Genomic DNA, 19,530 nt, shown 5'->3' with positions numbered 1-19,530 from the left:
AAGAAAATAGGGCCACTCCAAAAGCGAAAAAAAAAAAAATTTAAAAAAAAAAATTTAAAAAAAAATTTAATTTTTTATTTTTTAAATTTTTTTTTGAAAATCGAATTTTTTTTAATCCCCAAAATCCGGAAATCCGGATAAATCCGGAAATGTGACATCTCTGATCCATGGTATGGAATAAAAAATTCCAAGCTTTGAGCTTTGATTTAAGTTTACAATAATGTTTAACTGCACCACACAACACATCAACAAACAAGGCGGTTCTCGAACCACGAGTCTCGCCTGCTTTCGCGACCACCTGCTTTTGCGATTACTTTTGGTAGAGGTAAATGAATTTGGCGGTTATCGGCTGGGCACGATTATCTGGCTGATGGTGACTGTACCCACCAAGTTACCTCAGATGACCCCTGGTGACCTTGAAATGACCTTCCAAAAATTTGGCTTTAAATGTTGACTGTACCCACCAAGTTTCATGCCCATACAACAGTTTTACTAATTTGACCTCAGATGACCCCGGTGACCTTGAAATGACCTTCCAAAAATTTGGCATTAAATGTTGACTGTACCCACCAAGTTTCATGCCCGTACAACAGTTTTACTAATTTGACCTCAGATGACCCCTGGTGACCTCGAAATGACCTTCCAAAAATTTGGCTTTAAATGTTGACTGTACCCACCAAGTTTCATGCCCATACAACAGTTTTACTAATTTGACCTCAGATGACCCCTGGTGACCTTGAAATGACCTTCCAAAAATTTGGCTTTAAATGTTGACTGTACCAACCAAGTTTCATGCCTATCGACAGTTTTTACTCATTTGACCTCAGATGACCCCTACATGACCTCAGTGACCTTGACCCACTAACCAATACAAACCGGTTCTGTCTTGGGTCAAGATGCACCCACCCACCAAGTTTGCGGAACGTGCGACTCCTAGTCTCCGAGAAAATAGGCGGAAGGCAAACTTTAACCAAAACTTTAACCAAATTTGTCACATACACACACACACCCCTACACACATACACACATACATACATACGGAAAAGTGATTATATAGTCTCCTGCCTTATCAGGCGAGACAAAAAAGTACACCATATCAAAAATTGAAAGTTTTTATTGAGACACCCTGTATTACACATTTAGCATGCATATGAAGGAATATTGGAATTAAATGACACTTTATATAATTGAAGACCAAATTAAAAAGACTATTTTGCATATGACATCCTGTCAACCATACCAAAAGTGCTGTACTGCGCAGGACAGCAACCAAAACATCACACCTTTGCCCTGACATCAGATACAAACTAGTCTTTTTAATTTAGTCTTCAATTATAATCATTCTTATTAACCCTACAGATGGGCAGCCATCTTTGCTATCAAAACAAGGTTCTCTGTGCAAATGTATGCAGAAAAGTTTTTCTTTTCTTCCTCGCAGAATGTTTTACAAAGTCTAGATACGATATCTAAAGTATGCATATGAAAAACGTAAACAGCAAAACACACACTTTGTAAGTAGAACCTGGCTTTGGAATGACCGTGCAAAGAATCAATAGACCCATGAATTCATGTGAAAATATAATGACATGTACATGCCTGGTGAGTTGTGTAGTAAATATCTTGACCAGCAAAATCCCAAAACTGGAATTCAAGGACACGGTCCACCTTTGATTTCTGCTGGTCTTCTCCATGCAAAGATGATTCCTGGTTTAATCTTTGCAAGGCTTCCTCTGTGATTTCATGCGGTACTATGACTGAAGTATGAACCAAAGGAAAATTGTGATGGATAAAAGATGTTAAGAATAACTCATGATTATATGATGCTGTGAAATGTGCCATATTGCAGACCTGCCAACCTACCGAAAGTCAGAATGAGGGACATTGAGACCAAAACCTTGTACCTGTACACAAATCAGGTACCGGCAAATTCAGAGACTTGAGGTGTGGAATACTTTCAGAATTCAGAGAAGGTTTTGCAGGTCTGAATTTATCACAATAGATTAAAGAGAATGCTATAGCAAATTTTAATGTGACTTTTTCATCATTTTCTGCTGTTCTTTCATTTAAATTTGCCATCACTGAAATTTTCAGAAAACAGGACTGTCCTCATTTTCACTTTGGTAAACCCCAAATGAGGGACAGTCCCTCAAAATGAGGGACAGTTGGCAGGTCTGCATATTGGAAGGTCACACATGGGGAATAAAAATATCTGTCATTTTTGCAGCCTAACTTACAATTTAGCACAAATGTAGAGAGTTCTGAGCAATAAAGTTTTGCATTATTAGTGCTATTATATGCAGAATCACACAAGGATTCAGTTATGGCAAAATAATTGTTTTCTAAGGAGTATGGGGTATAAAGTAATTTCAGGAGGAATCTGATAATTTGTCTAAAATTTGGCAATTGCCTATGGGAAACTGGGTTGGTAAAGCCCAAATCGGGTTGAGAGGGATGAGGAATGGCCACTGTGGTACCACAACTGACATTTATTGCCTAACAATGAAGTTGAACATATAGGGGGTCTGGAGATATACTATTTCCCTTTCCATGATGGGTGACATGAAAACATAGTTGATTTGCATTCTCTCATTATACTGCAATGGATAAATGATATGGATGCAACATTATTTTGTTAATTGAACTAGCTATAAGATATATATGTTCACAGCTGGTACTAATTTTGAAATTATACTAGCGATTCACCAAGAAAGTAATACACCAATCATGCACTTCATTCATATTCATGCAAAGATTACATACACAAGGCTGAAAATATTTGAGTTTATATGATGCAAACTTATATTTCCACACATTCTTGTGAAGCAAAACGACCACACTGTCAAAGGAACAAAAGACACACAGTTATCACAATCTTTAATTAACATCCCAGCATATTTATAAATGACTCCAGAATCTCTAATTGAAATTCAACAGGTTGTCACAAATGCATTATACTAATATACTATAATTTGCTGACGAGTGCCTACAGTGTAAAGTTCATTCATAAATTTCTACTTGGCAACAGCCGAGTGCCTCAGCAGCCAATCAGAGACAAGTACAGTAAATACAGATGTACGCTTAAAATATGCTCTCATCAAAAGTTTACAGGAAAAGATTATAGGCAATTCTCAAACCACTAATCTTGCCTGCTTTCACAATTACACTGGCACAAGATTTATTGATCAGGATGAAAACAGAACGTTATAATTTCCTAAAAATCTTGAATCAATCTGTATTTTCCTCTACAGTATTGACACTATTTTGTCTGCACCTTGTATGCAATACAGTTTTATAATAATTGGTAATGCCCTTACCTTTACTTGGTGACTGTGACAGCTGAAACTGTGATGATTGGTTGTTGTCCTCATCTTCCTCCATCTCAAGACTTGATAATGGTGTAATGTTGGGGGTTTCAACCTATGTGTAAAAATATTAATTGGATTACATATTAAATAATGACAACATCTACAAATCTTAAAGGGACAGTCAAACACTTTCTGTATGGAATCTTCAGTCTAATAACTACTCCACAAAATGATCAACAATCAGAAATTACTTGGTACTCTAGGTCGGTAAACATGAGTAAGATTTAATCTTTCCCTAGAGAAAGACTTCTCTAGGGAAAGATTAAATCTTACTCATACCTGTGACTAGTTCAGATGCAAAAAGCGATATATCTATTTTTCTTAATTTGAGATATAGGCAAATATAAATCCGTCAGAACATATGTGCTGTTTTGATCATACGGTATAGTTTCAAAAATATACATTGGATTTTTACAGTAGAGTGTCATTCAAAAATTAGCATTATAGGGCAGATGTTGGTGGCCTTAACACAAAAAGTTTGAGCATGAACTCGGGCATGAGCTGTTGTATGAAGTTGATTGATTTGATTGATAGATAACCCAATAGGCACACCTGACGTTGAAATCAGGTTGAAATTTCGACTTCGACTGGTTGAAATCAGGACTTTAACTTGATTTCAACCTCCTTAATTTTTGCATTGAAAGTTGGTTGAGATCAGGTTGAAATTTTAACGTTGTATCAACGATGAAATATCAACCTGATTTCAACTAACTTTTAGGTTGAAAACAGGTTGAAACTTCCGACGTTGTTTCAACGTTGACACATCGTCGAAATCCTAACCTGTGCCCACTGGGAAGATTGATTGCATGGGTTGTTGACTGTACCTTTTGAGAGTTGTCCTGTTCTGTCTCTACATCTTCTTCACTCTGATTCATTTCAAGTAATTCCAGTGCCATGGATGATCCAACTGCTCTGTTGTACTGTCTACTTACATGTCGTACCCGATCTAATGCAAAGCCAAAGAAATTAAATTAGCGTATCGATGAATGTTATGTTTGGTTTTGCGGGGTGAAGTAAACACTAACAATTTCAGCTTTATTTTATATGAAGGGCAGTCAGTGGCATAGCAAGGACCTTTTCAGAAGGGGTAACTTGCAAGGGGCAAAATTGATGAAAATGGGATTTAAGTAAAAAGAAGTCTAAAAATCTTTAGACTTCCCTTTAGACTACTCCCTGTCTCCATCCTTGGCTATGCCACTGGGGAAGGTCCTGATTATTATATGGAATAACTCAGCATATCTTTGTCATGTTTGTATGCCCTGATTATAGCATACATCACCAAGTTATTTTGCCATAATAATTATTATTTTATGTCATACATGTAAACCACCCCACTTTTTAAAAGATCAATTCAAATGAATCCACATTTTTACCTTTTTTGTCTGAGTGCTGTACTTCCCATGGTAGAGTACAGTCTGTCATGGGCACCTTACATGAAGTGGTTGTGTCGACACCATCTGTTATTTCTTCCTTTTCATCATGCCTGCAAAATTAACATGCCAAGGATGAAAACGGTTTCAATGCTAACTCTAACCCTGTGGGTTGATGCTAAAAAATTATGGCAATGTCCAAAAATGTGAAAATTGAGGTTTTGGCATCTTAGCAATATATCTATTTGAGCCATTCCATGTCAACTCCAGGGATGTGCACCGCAGCACCTCTTCAATTTTTTTCTTTTTTCTGTGTGGTGGTAGATATTGATGAGAAAGTAAAATCCTGTTTTCCCGTAGCATCAATTTGAAATTTAGGGGGGTCAACGTAAAAAAATGTGTCGCAACGTGAAAGACGATGTACAATTGAGGTTTTGCATGGGTAATATCTCAGCTAAAAGGATTCTAATAGGCTCAATATGGGATAAGAGTCATGTCCTACCAAAGGGCTCTGACTGGCAAAAAATGGACAGTAAAATTCTGACCCCCAAAGTTGGTCCTGGATGGACAAAGTTGCATTTTGAGGGCCCTATATCTCTTAAAGTAAAGGAGTTACCAATTTTCTGATGGCAGATTTGAATTATACACAAAAAAGTACCCCAGGAATGGGCCCAGGATTCATACTTTTCAAAGTTGTAGGGGGTTCCCTTTATACATTTATTGACCTCCAAACATCGTCTTTCGCGTTACGACACATTTTTTACGTTGACCCCCCTAAATTTCAAATTGATGCCACGGGAAAACGAAATGAGAGTATGATTTTTTCAGGATTTTACTTTCTCATCAATATCTCATTGGCTCATTTCATAAATCTGTGAAATGACATCTAATTTGCTTAGAAAGATTTGCAGCTGCAACTTATGGCAAATCATATCAAAGAGCAGGGCATAATTTAGTCGGTATCGCATCGCAGTTTGCTACTCAATCTAGGTCACTTGCGATTCATTATTTTCGATGCATCGCATATTTTGCGATGCAAAATGTTACCACTTACAAAACATGACATACTATAAACTCACCTTGTTGTCAATAAGAGCTAATAAATTGATATGTGCATGCAACAAAATTAAGTTTGTGTTAATTATTTACCATGTTTTCTTGTTATTTGCCTTCAGGGGTCATAATTTTGGCAGTATTTTGCCTTGTATTTTGCCGTGTGTGCACACAGGATCGCTATGAAAACGGCCATCTTTGTTCTTGAATTTTGCCGATGTGTTTCTAGATATATTTTTTAGGAAAACTTTAAAAATATTCCTAAAATCGGGAGGGAATTAAATCTGCTACTCAAACTTGAGAAACTGCTATACAAGTAGAATTTTGCATAGCACTTTTGCTACGCAAAATCTGATCACTAAATTATGCCCTGTCAAAGAGTATGAAATAAATAGTAATGATAAACAATCAGGAAACATAAATGCACACATTCCTAACTACATTTCTAAGTAGAGTATTTAACATAATAATTAATAAGCACACCTTCCATAACAAGCATCCCTGTGGACTTTAAAAAATCACAGATGTTTGAGTGTCCTTTTACCCTAGACCTTTAGCATGACATTTGGCGAAATTATTTTGGCATTGAGTTGAATTGGTTGGAAATAATGTTATTTTCCTTAGCTAAAGTCCAGTTTAACTTATGTACTATATACATAATAATTGCTCTCTTGAAATTACTAACTTAGTAAGGGTCGGACTTGGTATTCCCATCATAATTCAAGTCAATAAACCATGTGGCTACCAATAAAAAAGATATACTACACTTGCTACACATGTAAAGGAGTTGAATTAGTTAGTAAAATGAGCTGAATCTTGAGGTTGTGGAATAGTAAACTACAAGAACGGTTTGTCTGTTTTTCACTTTGATTTACAAAGTAAAGGTTATTTTGTTTCAATATAATCTTGATTATAACTATGACAGGATTATGTAAAACTTACTTTTTTCCCACCAATGATTTCAGCAAACTTGTTTTCCCCACTCTCTCTTGTCCCACCAACATCAGTCTAGTGCGGTAAACTTTCTTGGTTCCAAGGCGGCAAGCTCTCACGTAGGCTTCACGTGCCTGCTCCCCACGCACCATGATCTCCCAAGGTGTTTCAGCTTCTCCTGTATGTATAATGGTAAGTACTCTTAATTAGATTCAATTGGTCATATATATCTAGATTAGTTGACAATTCAAATTTATGTGCTACAGTCTCTCTAATTAACACTCCAAGTACCCTAACCACTGCACCATCCACATTGTGTACATGAGCAGTCATGTCAGGACTCCTTTGCATGCTACAGAACCTGAAAAACACTGCAGCCCTTGCAATTCCAGTAAGCCCTACTAGCCATTTGAGATTTATTTGGTTCTGTAAATAACAATCTTGTGCTTTGTTAGGGCTTTGTGTTTATGGACTGCATTGGAAATCCCTATGGGCTGTGAGCACCATCAGTCATCTGCTCCCGCCTTGTACAAAGGCAAAAACAAACCTGAATAAATCACTGATTTATAGCAGCATGCAAAACAATGGCGTAATAGGCATACAATCACTATCATAGCAGCATGGGCTGGCTGTACTCTGGATCAGGTCTTGTTGATTATGGGCAGCACATTGGAAACACCAAGAGAGGCAATGCTGCATCTTCCTGCCAAAATATTCCCCCTTGAGCTAATTATGTAAATACATATTAATGTATTAATGACTTGTGGTTTCAGGGCTACAATTCAATGACCTCTGCATCATGTGAAGAACTTGCAGAAACCAGCAAGTTATGCCAACTGATACATCAACTAGTGGAGCCAGAACATGGCAGGGCCTGCTATAGCGCAGCCTACTTATATGCCTGATGAGCTCTAAGTGCACATCAAACTATATACTGACCACTGAAAACATTGCTCTTTGAAATTTATAATGAATTAGTAATAAAATGGGGAAAAAAGAAAAGTGAAAAGGAGAAAAAGTATTTATACCTGGAGAGTCAGGTGGATTCTCTGAATCAGGTGTAGACGGACCTGACATCCAATCTGACTGGACAGGTGTAGTGGGAGAATAACTTCTGTTCTCAGGAGAAGTAATTGTGCTGATATCAGAGACAGATGGGGACGTCATCCACTCATCTGTTGACGTGGGTGATGGAACCTCACTCTCATCTTAAAAGAAAAGAACATTTCATCTTAAATGCATGCCTAGAAAATGTAGGAAATACCCTTTACACCACTTGCTTTAGATTAGGGTTTAGCAGTGGTGGCACCAGAACAGAAGATATCTTTGGGGTAGTGAATTTTTTAGTAGCAAAAATCAACATAATTTTTTGTGCAAAATTGCTAAAAAAGAGAAAAGTTTCATAATTTTGGACTTTTACTGACAGGAATGGGGGAGTTCCAGTGCCTCACATTCCACGAGAATCACTGAATCGATTCCCGTAATATTTGTTGCAAGAATCAATTTCTTCCATTAATCATACAGTAAGTGAAGTGACTCAGATGGTTTTTGATTTTCGCAAACTGGCAAGAAACTGAGGCCATGAGTTCTGACGGGGTCATCTCCCATGGCACAGACAGGTTCGGGTGATCAAATTTTGAATTTATTTTTAGCTTTTTAAGAATACCTATTGCAGCAAGTCTGGCAGTACTATCAGATCCGGACAAATCAGAGTCTGTGGTGTGAGTTGGTGAGTAAACAGTTGATACATGTGAGTATGCCACAGGAGGAGTTGAAAATGGGTACACAGGAGCAGAGTCTGGAGTTGGTGTGGTATCTACATCAAAGATAAAATGCAGATGGTAGTGCAAGAAGTGCCTGAGTATAATATATATATATTCAGCTTATTTGTAGCACATTGCAGCCACCTAGCCCCCAATTCCTGTATGTTCCCATCACATATCTCATTGATTTTAAGTCTTTTGAATAAAATCAGTTAATTTCCATGCATTTTTATTTTGTATAGTTTAAAACAGAATGTGAATAAGCATTTATTGAGTGAGTGAAGTAGGTTTTGTGAGTATGGATAATAGATGTGTGGGGTGGATTTCAGTTTGAAGGAAGGAGCGTGTAGGGGTGAATAGTGGTGTATGTGTGGTTATAAATGTAAGAAGGGGTGTGCAAGTAAATTTGGGTGTTTATCTTGTTTTTTTATATACATTCATGTTATAATTGTAAACTTGTTGCAATTCAGTGTTTATACTGTGAAGACAATACATAATGAAATTAATGCAGTTTGTATGTATAGAGGCCGTCAGCCTTTTCCGCAGGATCTGCCATCTTGTGGGTACCGTTGTTCTGCATGTCATGCGTAAGACATTACGCCCCGATTATGCAGACTTCGCAGCGTGTGACGCACCTCTTCAGTCAGGCGTCAATGCGGTGATCTTAGCATCAAGGCACTCCGTACCCACAAGATGGCAGTGTTGACGTCACAATGACTACCTCTATTGTAATCGTATCAGAGTATCAGATGGAGTTTAATAATCAAGTCGCATTTAATTTTTCATTCAATAGATTACGACTAAGGAAAATGAAGCTCAGACAAACTGGCATTATAATAAAGGAGAGAAAAAAAAGAACTGTTCAGATTCGAACCAGCGCACACCCATGATTACATGTCGTTGAGTTCACCACCACACGCCACAACAGCTCATGGCGGATCTGACAGCGAATTGAACAGGTAATGATTTTATTCTCTCAAAAATGTCGCACGGCCAATATGTCACATATTGACTGATGTCCTGTTAGGACACAGCAGATAGGCCGCCCTCTCTATTCATAATAGATTATGACCTTACAATGTATTTCTTCAGTTATGAAAAGATTTCATGCAGCTTGGCCAAATTGGCATATGAGACCTGTTACCACGAAATGAGCGTAAAGTTGCAAGTTGGTAGTTTCATGACATACTGGCTGCTCAGTTGATGTTCTTTGTTTGCCACGCACCTGTACAAGCCAATAGTATGTCCTTTGTGGATGGTCCATTGTGATCCCTATTCACAAAGAACATGCAGACGTATTATGAGCTTGAACAAGTGCGTGTGAAACAGCAGTATTGGACTGACCGACCGCCAACCACGGTTCAACGGTTGTATAGCATATTTCAAGCTACAACGTAAACACACAACCTTGGATACAATAATTAAAATACTAACCAATCACAAGTGAGTTGGCATGGTTGGTTTTACTTGCGCGTCACACACACTCGAGACAGTCGTCACGATGTTGTGCAGCTGTGTTCATTTGATAGAAATTCTCAGTATAATGACCTTAACCTCCGGGGGTTACCTCCCACACAGGGGTGTAGATTTTAAATGGAGTCATAGTTTCCGGTAATCCCATTTGAACTTCACACCCTGTGTGGAAGATTAAGGCCATATCTTCCATAGTGTGGTGAATTTTTACTGGAATAGCCCATTATCCACATACCTTGAGATGTAATGTCCAGTAAGCTTTCACCTAGTTGGATTTTGTCATAACTAATTCCTTTGGTGTGAACAGTTAGACCCTCTGGTCTACCATCATCGGTTGCATCAAGGTCATCAAGATTGCTACTAGCAGCAACTTCATTCTTGTCATCATGTCCATCCTCCTCCTCATCACCATCTCTCTTACTTGAAAGATGAGCAGCATATGCCTTAGGAAGACGAAGCTTATTATCTGATCCTTGGATTAGGACAACAACATTGTTGGATCCAGTAATATTAATGCTTGAGGAGGAGGCAGGATGAGAGTCAGAATTTGCTTCTGAAGATGTTACAAGTGTATTGGATGAATCTGAACTTGGAATGTTGATATTTGCTTCTTCTTCTAGATCCTGGTGAAGTGAAAATGGCATTGATTCTTGTCCTGTTTCTTCAGGAATGACTTCTTCATTGACATCTTGCAATCCTTCCATTCCGCTGCTTCCTTCTTCAGTATTCTCTGTAATCTAAAGGGTACATCAGTGCATTAGGTGGGGGAATGACTACAGAGGATGAATATTTGGTCAGCTCAAATTGCAAAAACATTAATTTGACTGTTTTTGCCAGTTAGTGCTAAATACATGTAGAAGATTAGGATTAGCTATGTACATGTATCATTTGGCAAAACAGGACAATATTTTTAATCCAAAAAAATAATATTTTTTGGAATTGTGAGACATCACTTAGACGTTGCCATTAAAGGCTGATGTGGGGGTATTTTTCTGGAGAAGCAACAAATTACGGCAACTGACATGACACATTGCAAGAATAATTATTACAAGGAACAACATACCTCAGTTTGAGTTGATTGACTAGAACTTGAAGCTGAGTTATCCCTACTTAATATCATGGTGCCTATGTTGTACTGGGGTCCTTGTACAATAGTCTGGTTTCCTGTCACATTTGTTACTTGACATGATGTGTTGACTTGGTTACTTGCCGTTCCTTGCACTGGAATGTTAACAGTGGTTGGTGTTTCATCTGTGGAAAAACAAATTGAATCGTACATGTCACATCTTGTCAAGTGTTATCCAGAGGTGTTTATTCTTCCATTATTCGCCCCCACCATTGACCAAGTAACTACACTTGGTGGGTGACTGTAACTAGAAATGAATGACTAAACAAAAATCAGGGTCATTTTGAGGTCATCAGGGGGATTTAAATTGTGCCAACCCTGACTCAAATCATCATACATTGGTGCAGGTTCATGAAATTTGGTGAGACCACTGGAGAACACAGACAATTTGAATCTTCAACCAACCACCCAACCCAAGACGACTTCTGTTTTTACAAATCGTGAGAGATGGTTGAAAAAAGAGTCAATTTCATTTGATTTTTAGGAGTACCATACTAATGGGCCCAAAGCAGGCATGAGAGGGTGTCTTTGAAAAAATATCTGGAACAGCTAAACAAATTTGAAATTATTTAAACCATACGTATACTTTTGTACACAACAAGTGTAGAAAAAAATCTGGAAGTTGGAAAAAAAATACATGGAAACAGATTAAAAGCTGGTCTCTCACACCCCTGGCCCAAAGGCAAGTAAATAAAGGAATTGAAGAAAATAGTAAAATATGAGGTTTGCAGGGCCTTTTGCTGAATGTACATTCAATATAGACAATTATAAGCTTAATTTGGCATCCAATTTTGTGATTTTTTCCTGTTTTCTGTAAAATGGAAAACTTGCCACACAAATTTACTTAATCAATACCTTGATTGGGTGATCCCTCCTGTTGCATCTTGAATTTCTAGTACTGTAAATTCAGTTCCTTAAGAAATATTTGGTATCTGCTGGGATAAATATAGAATAATGGAAAGGACAGAGAAAAGAAAAGAATTCTAGATTTAAATCTTTCCATGAAAACACTCAGGGATGCGACTCTCACATCCCTGATGAAAATTAGGCACCAGATTCCAGAAACAAATTTGTTTGATCTTTGGATCGACCATCGATGCTGCTTCAATGCTTGTTATTAATGAACTAACAACTAATTAAGGGTGTACTACACCCCTGGCCAATTTTGTGCCCATTTTTGCATTTTTCTCAAAAATTATGGCGCATTGGTGACAAGTAAGATACCGTATTTCGTCAAATAGTCGCCCCCCTCAAATAAACGCCCCCCCCACTTTTTTCAACCAAGATGTTTCTAAAATTCCGATATTTCCATGCTATCTTGTGTAGTAAGCTTACCAAGTTGCTCACATGGTCGGTAATAGCAGCAATAAATGGCGAAAATCTGCATCAGAAACCCGGAAGTGAACCAAAAGTCAGTGTCAAAAGTTCATAGTTCGTCATTATAGCGTGACTTTTAAGCTTACCTAATGATTTTAATGGGAACTGTCGTGCTAAAAATGACCTCTAATAAACGCCCCCATGGGAAAATGTAACGCCCCCGGGGGCGTTTATTTGACGAAATACGGTAATCATTAAAAACATTAGCAGTATCTTTGTCATTAGTAGTGACTTTATCATTAACTTTAATTTTAGCTAATGAACTCTTATTTTTACCAGGACCTCCAATACATGGAAGAGTTAACTAGCACCATCAGCCATCTGTGCATTAGCAATCCTGGTTGCCCCAGATTTCCGGAGACATCAACCTTCCTGACATCGATTGGAGTACAAACAGCATCATCTCATACCAGTACCGTCTTGCATTGAACCAATCCTTCTTGCAACTCATGACTTCCACTGGCCTAGAGCAGATGGTCGATTTTCCAACCAGAGGTGACAACACCCTCGACATCATCTTGACCAACAGACCATCACTCACCAATACATGCGCTAGTCTACCTGGCCTGAGCGACCATGATCTCGTCTTTATGGATGCCAATGTCAGAGCTAACAGAAGGAAACCTGTCCAGCGGAAAATTCTCCTGTGGAAGAAAGCCGACCTTGTGGACATTCGCCAGAGAGTTAGCGCAGTATCAGAGAAGTTCACATCTGAACACAACACCTCAACACCTGTGGAGAATCTGGCTAGTGTGCTTCAACAGGAGTACCATCCAAGCTCAGTTGCACCAGAGTGAATCAGCCGTGGTTTAATGCTGAAACCAAGCGTGCTCTGAGGCGCAAGGGTCGCGCCTTCACCAAAGCCAGGCGCACCAATAAAGAATGTGACTGGTCGCGATACAAACGCCTTAAAGGCTATGCCCAACGCACCTGTAGAAGAGTCTACAATAATTATGTTCACGACATCATCAGCAGTGAACCAGGCAACAGGAGTAAGAAGCTAGGCGCTCTAGTTAAGTCCAAGCGATGTGACAGCTCTGGTATCGCACCTCTGAAGGATGGCGGTTACTTACACACCGACCCAAAGACCAAGGCGAACATCCTCAACAGGCAATTCACATCTGTGTTCTCCAGAGACAATGGTGCACCTATCCCCGACCTGGGAGAGAGCCAGCATCCCTCCATGGATGACATTCATGTTAGCCTTAATGGAGTCATCAAGCTTCTTAAAAATCTGAAGCCTTTCTCTGCACCTGGTCCTGATGGGATTCCTACCATGCTCTTGAAGGAAACAGCCAAAGAGATTGCACCAGCGGTTAAGTTGTTATTTCAGGCATCAATTAACCAAGGCACCGTACCATCCAGCTGGAAGAAGGCTCATATCGTCCCCCTGTTCAAAAAGGGAAGTCGTTCTGAGGCTGCAAACTACCGGCCAATCTCTCTAACATCTGTGCTGTGTAAGTTATGTGAGCACATAATTCACTGTGCCGTAATCCGCCACTTCTCTGCCAACAACGTTTTATCTGACGCTCAACACGGATTCCGCCAGCGTAGATCATGCGAGACCCAGTTGATCGTCACTGTAGAGGACTTAGCCAAGGGCTTGGACAACAAGGCACAGATCGACCTGGTGTTGCTTGATTTTGAGAAGGCCTTCGACAAAGTGTCCCATCGCCACCTCCTGAAGAAGATCCACCATTATGGTGTTAGAGGCCAGACCCTGAAATGGATCACCAACTTCCTTTAGAATCGCACCCAGTCTGTTGTCGTGGATGGCCAGAGAAGCACTGAATCTACTGTCACCTCAGGTGTGCCCCAGGGCAGCGTTCTTGGGCCCCTTCTCTTCTTAGCTTACATCAATGATTTGCCTGACTGTGTTACCACATCTACCACCAGACTCTTTGCTGATGACAGCGTTCTGTATCGCTCCATCTCTACTACAGACGACTCAGCTAGCCTCCAGCAAGACCTAGATGCTCTACAGGAATGGGAGCGGAAATGGCTCATGAGCTTCAATGCCTCCAAGTGTCAAGTACTACAGATTACCAACAAGCGTAAACTAATTCCAGCCAATTACACCATCCATGGCCACAATCTTGAAGTTGTCAACTCTGCCAAGTACCTTGAGTCAGCCTGGATTCTCGGTTGAGCTTCAACACCCATATCGACACCATCACAAAAAAAGCCAACTGTACCAGAGCCTTCTTCTCTAGAAACTTGAGCCATGGCAGTCGCAAGGTCAAGGAAGCTGTCTACACCACATTCATCCGTCCAACAGTAGAATATGCTGCTACATCATGGGACTCCCACACACAGAGAAATACAAGTAAACTGGAACAAGTCCAACTCAGCTCAGCTCGGTACGTCATGGCGGATTACAGCAAGTATAGCAGCGTCTCTACCATGCTGAAACATATTGGCTGGACATCACTCCAGGAACGCCGTCTTCAGAGTAGGCTGCACATGATGTATAAAATCAGTAACAACCTGGTCGACATCCCCTGGAACCACTACATGTCTCAACTTGCATCGTCCACCAGAGGCCACAGTTCCAGATTCTTCCTTCCACGTACCCACTCTTCAGCGTATACCAGCTCATTCTTCCCTCGCAACATCCGGGAGTGGAACCGTCTACCAGTAGACCCAGCTGCATACCCATCCCTCAACTGCTTCAAGTCTGCTCTGAGGGATGCCCGTCTGAAGTAACCTCATCACCAGCCTTTTTACTCGCACCTGTATATACATGCACCCGTCTTCAATTTTCCTGTTGTCTTATGCGTCGCATGCCCACACACGTTGTGCGTTTATTCTCAGCCATTTGAGAGCAGCACAGTATTGGAAGGAAGGAAGGAAGAATAACCTTCCTAATGGTTTTCCATAATTTCTTAGAATTGTGCAAGTTATTTTCAATCTCTGTGTTGTAGTAATTTTTCTTAAGACTTTTACTTAGGTTATTGACTTTATTGCGAATAGTTTTGGCTTTATCCCAATCAAGGAGGTCATTAGTTTTATGAGCTTTATCATAATAGAATTCTTTATCTTTAGTGAGCTTCAGGAAGTCAGTAGTTACCCATTCAGGGAGGTATCCTCTAATCTTCTTTTCCCTAATTGGGGCATGATTATCACATGCATGCCCCGTTGAACATATCAAACCAGACTGCCCAGGCAGAGTCAACATCTGAGTACTCCAATTTCGGAGTTTTGGCGATGCTATGCCAAAGCTCCAAAATCAAAGCAGGGGTCGAAATAAGCGATAGCCCAATAGCCAATGCTATTATATTTTCAGTTGGGCTATTAGATTTTAAGCCCATGTAGCCAAATGGGTTATTGATACTCACTGCCATGTTTAAATTTCACATGCATGGCAATTTATTAAGTAAATTGGGTTATCCTTCGTGTAAGAGAACACCAAACAAATCACAACTCTAAATCCTAACCCTAACCATAATGTAATGGAGTAAAGACAAAAAGAATGTGTTCGCAAATTAATATCTTCTTCACTTGGGCCCTAATTGAATAATCGGTGAATGCTTGGTTCAATTAATTTAGCTTACGCACCGTCTTTTCTCTTGAGCTACTAATTTTCCTTCCGGGCTATCAGAAAATATGGCTGGATAGCCCAGATGGCTATCACGGAATGATCCCTTATTTCTACACCGAATCAAAGTTTCTGCGGACGTCGCGAAAACCAAAATCGGAGGATTTGCACCCCTTTTAAATATTGTTAATAATGTTTTCTACTCCAATTTCTGAGATTTCCCTGCAGCGGCGGCGCTATTTTACTACTGGGTATTTTTACTGATACAATATTTATGTGGGAAAATAACCAACGGGCCTTTCAGAAAGGCTACATTAACAGGGCGCTAGCATCAATCTGAGCAAGGGAATGCCGTTCTTCTCTGAACCGTGTGTAGACTTCTCGAGCACACACAAGCAGCTACAGCTCGCCAGGTAGTCTGCACAACAACAGCCTAATATGGGCATAATAGCTCCGCCCACGCCCAATGAACCATATACGGCGTTGTCAATCATCCTTTTCGAAGCTACGTCACATTATAGCTCAATTCATATCATTACATATTCACAGTCACCTTCAAATGTCGAACAGACTTTTACGCAGGTACCGAGCTCACGCTGTCCTCACTTTAGCGATCGAGTAGCGCCTCTCTTATTTAGTACTCTCAGGGGTTTGTCAGGACTCAGGCCGACACAATCTGGTTGTATAGGAGACTATCATCGCGACGCCCACATGTATGCATTACGGAAGAAATATTCATTACCAGGACTGAAGCAATGTGTTTGTACCGGGCAAGTACCGGACATTTTTCAACACAGAAATTACTACAAATTCGTCCAAAGGTATTGAGTCTGTATTTTCACTACCCTAACCCTGACCCACCTGACCCTAAAGCTAAACCCCCCCAATTATAGTGGGAATTCCAATTGAATGAACGCAGCTTTCAATAGCTTGACAAACGTTTGCGTACACTGTGCGATGTACGCTAGTGAGTGCGACTGTGCGTCAGTAACTTGGAAGTGAATCCAACCATGCCAACGCACTCGTGATTAGTTAGCATTGCCATTGTCAAAGGTCGTGCGTTTGCGTTGTAGTTTGAAATACGCGATACAATCGCGGTTGGATTGAGTACAGCTGTTGAAAGCTGCGTTCATTCAATTGGAATTCCTACTATAGATGTCGATTGACAGGATAGTGGCCAACGGCTTAAGCTCATCATACTTTCCTGCCGCTTGCCGCTGCGGAAGTGGCAGGTCGTTTCAACCAATGACAAGCCTTGATTGTGTCCGTTTGTCTGCAATGCACGTGCACCACACCGCTCAGCGGCAAGCGGCAGGGTAGTATGAAACTTGCTCGAGAACTCTAGCCAAGAATTTGCTCACCGATAGCTTCACATTCTAGGCTAGAGACCTTTGCATTCAAAATCTAGTCGGATCCGCTGAAGCATGACACCTTGTAAAGCAATGGAAGGTCAGAAGTAAACACAGCCGATCACGACAAGCGATTGCATCAAAAATGTTGCTAAAATTACACTTCAGCAAAATTTTAGACAGTCCAAAATACGCAAATCTTGCTCAAAAGATACAGTTGACTCATCAAAATAACTTTCATTCAAATTTCAACATTAACAGAATAAATAACCTCCGGTGTTAAAAATTGCACCGCTGTCCAACCGAAAAACCATAGTAAAGTACTCTAGCATCGAATGCGTAACTATCGTGTGCAAATTCGAAGCTAGAGTTCTCGAGCAATATGAAACCAGCATTCATACATACTCGCTATATAACAGCATGCGTGATTGGTCGATAGGCGGGCATAAACAACGTTTATGCCCGGCGTTCCGGTCATAAACAAGCCGCGCGAGATCTGATGGACCCTCGCGAGTAGGATATTACGCGTCTTTGTTCGCGAGTTATTTACAAAGCGCGAGCGATGTTCGCGCGCGTCCAAGCACGATGGACTGAGCAAGAAAACGTTTTCTTACAATTAGCGATGGAGAAACTGTTAAAAATGATAAGGAACTGGTAGTTTTAGTTTAAAATGATGGTATTTTTAGTTCTGAAGGGAAATAACAGCAAGCAGAATGTTGCGTATGTATGAACGGGGTTCATTCATATATTTTCATGACTAAACGTTGTTTATGCCCTCGGGCTAAAGCCCTCGGGCATAAACAATCGTTTAGTCATGAAAATATATGAATGAACCCCTAATTTAATACTGCTTACCGTGTATTTACTAATAGGTTACCTGGCGTCCCGTAGCCGCTTCTCATTGAGCAAACCATTACCAGTAAGCTTAACTTTTAAGATCTATCTAGTATCTATTCTAGTATTTCCCCATGAGTATTTCTACCTCCACGATTTAGCGATTGGTTTCTGAACGGACTCTATGCTTTTAAGAGGCATTCAAAAAAATAGATAACGTATCAGTACTTTCAAGTATAAATGTTAAAATCAAAAGCCCGAATCAGTTGTTTTCATTCCGTCTTCCCCCCTGCCCTTGCACATCATATGCGCATGGACATAGAAAACGACTCGACCTTCGGACAACTCGACTTTTGAGAACTCGACCTCCGTGACAAGTCGACCAACGGACAATTCGACCTCCCTGACCGTGAAAGTCGACCTCCATAATCCATTACTAAAATACTCTGGCTGACGGCTCTGCCCTGGTTTCTTAGCTGGGAAATTACTACTCCCAACTTTATTTTGGTAAATTTAAATATACTTTCTGTGAAAATATTTCCCTTGCTATAAATTTAGTATGTTTTGACTTTGTAAATTCAAGTTTAGAATTTAGAAACTAAAGTCAATTTATCCGGGCCCGCAAAAGTTTGTGAGGGCCCCCAAAGATTCAAGAACAAGGGCCCAAATGGCCCGTGGTAATTTTTGCTTATTTACCACACTGACCTCGATACACCTGATCGAGCACACATTTTCGTCCAAGACTCAGAGCTCTCAAGTAAGCAGTGAATTGTCTCCGCAGTCTTTGATTACACTACACGGTTGAGTGCATAGCAATGTAAGAGCTGCGGACCTTCTAGCTGAAAATTGGCCTCTTTGAATGAAGTGTTCCCTTCATCCAATCAGATTTTTTTTAAATATCAAACGAAAGCTAACATAACACTTCTAAAAACACTTTTTATCACAGATAACACAATCAATGTTATAGCAAGGCGAATGTGGAACATCTATCCAAGCACATTTGACCAAAATGTAGGTTTCAAAAGTCAAAACCTCAAGTCTGCTCAGAGTCCAGAGTCAGGCTCTGAAAATGTATTAAAGGAGGATTTCGTGATCCTAGCATCCCGCCTAGCATCCTCTCAGTTTTTATGACATTTTACAGTAGATATCTACGAAAAAAGCTTATTCCCAAAATTTCAGTTGATTCCGATTTTGTGCTTGCGAGTTATGCATGATTTATGTGTAGTATTACCAAAGATGTTTTATTTTAGTGTATACCGACCTCTGTGAGTATTACACAGCCACAAATAGGCCACTGTTGTATTTTGTTCTGGTATATGCCAGACCCCAGATCAGAACGAAATTCAAAT

At 40.0% G+C, this 19,530-nt stretch overlaps 2 protein-coding genes across 3 annotated transcripts; one reads left to right on the top strand and one right to left on the bottom strand.

The window, feature by feature from the left end:
- Window positions 1-1,526: 1,526 nt before the first annotated feature.
- Window positions 1,527-18,579, bottom strand: LOC140143656 (uncharacterized). 2 transcript variants are annotated; one of them, XM_072165473.1, is made up of 11 exons: window positions 18,203-18,579; window positions 11,939-12,015; window positions 11,021-11,208; window positions 10,193-10,694; window positions 8,388-8,537; window positions 7,750-7,929; window positions 6,731-6,899; window positions 4,739-4,848; window positions 4,190-4,311; window positions 3,315-3,417; window positions 1,527-1,754 (listed from the first exon to the last, which is right to left on the bottom strand). In XM_072165473.1, the coding sequence occupies exons 2-11, from the start codon at window positions 11,964-11,966 to the stop codon at window positions 1,567-1,569; spliced, it is 1,740 nt and encodes a 579-aa protein (XP_072021574.1). In that variant the 5' UTR covers window positions 11,967-12,015; window positions 18,203-18,579; the 3' UTR covers window positions 1,527-1,566. The 2 variants fall into 2 exon arrangements, with proteins under 2 accessions (XP_072021574.1, XP_072021573.1); XM_072165472.1 differs by lacking the exon at window positions 18,203-18,579 and having other exon boundaries at window positions 11,939-12,096.
- LOC140143631 (uncharacterized) lies at window positions 12,910-14,609 on the top strand. The gene is made up of 3 exons (XM_072165447.1): window positions 12,910-13,253; window positions 13,433-13,917; window positions 14,311-14,609. The coding sequence occupies exons 1-3, from the start codon at window positions 12,910-12,912 to the stop codon at window positions 14,607-14,609; spliced, it is 1,128 nt and encodes a 375-aa protein (XP_072021548.1).
- Window positions 18,580-19,530: the final 951 nt, after the last annotated feature.

Source organism: Amphiura filiformis, unplaced genomic scaffold (assembly GCF_039555335.1).
Source record: "Amphiura filiformis unplaced genomic scaffold, Afil_fr2py scaffold_25, whole genome shotgun sequence".
In the NCBI taxonomy this organism is placed as follows: domain Eukaryota; kingdom Metazoa; phylum Echinodermata; class Ophiuroidea; order Amphilepidida; family Amphiuridae; genus Amphiura; species Amphiura filiformis.
The sequence above is the reverse complement of the archived record's forward strand: the minus strand, read 5'-3'. Positions and strand labels throughout refer to the sequence as shown.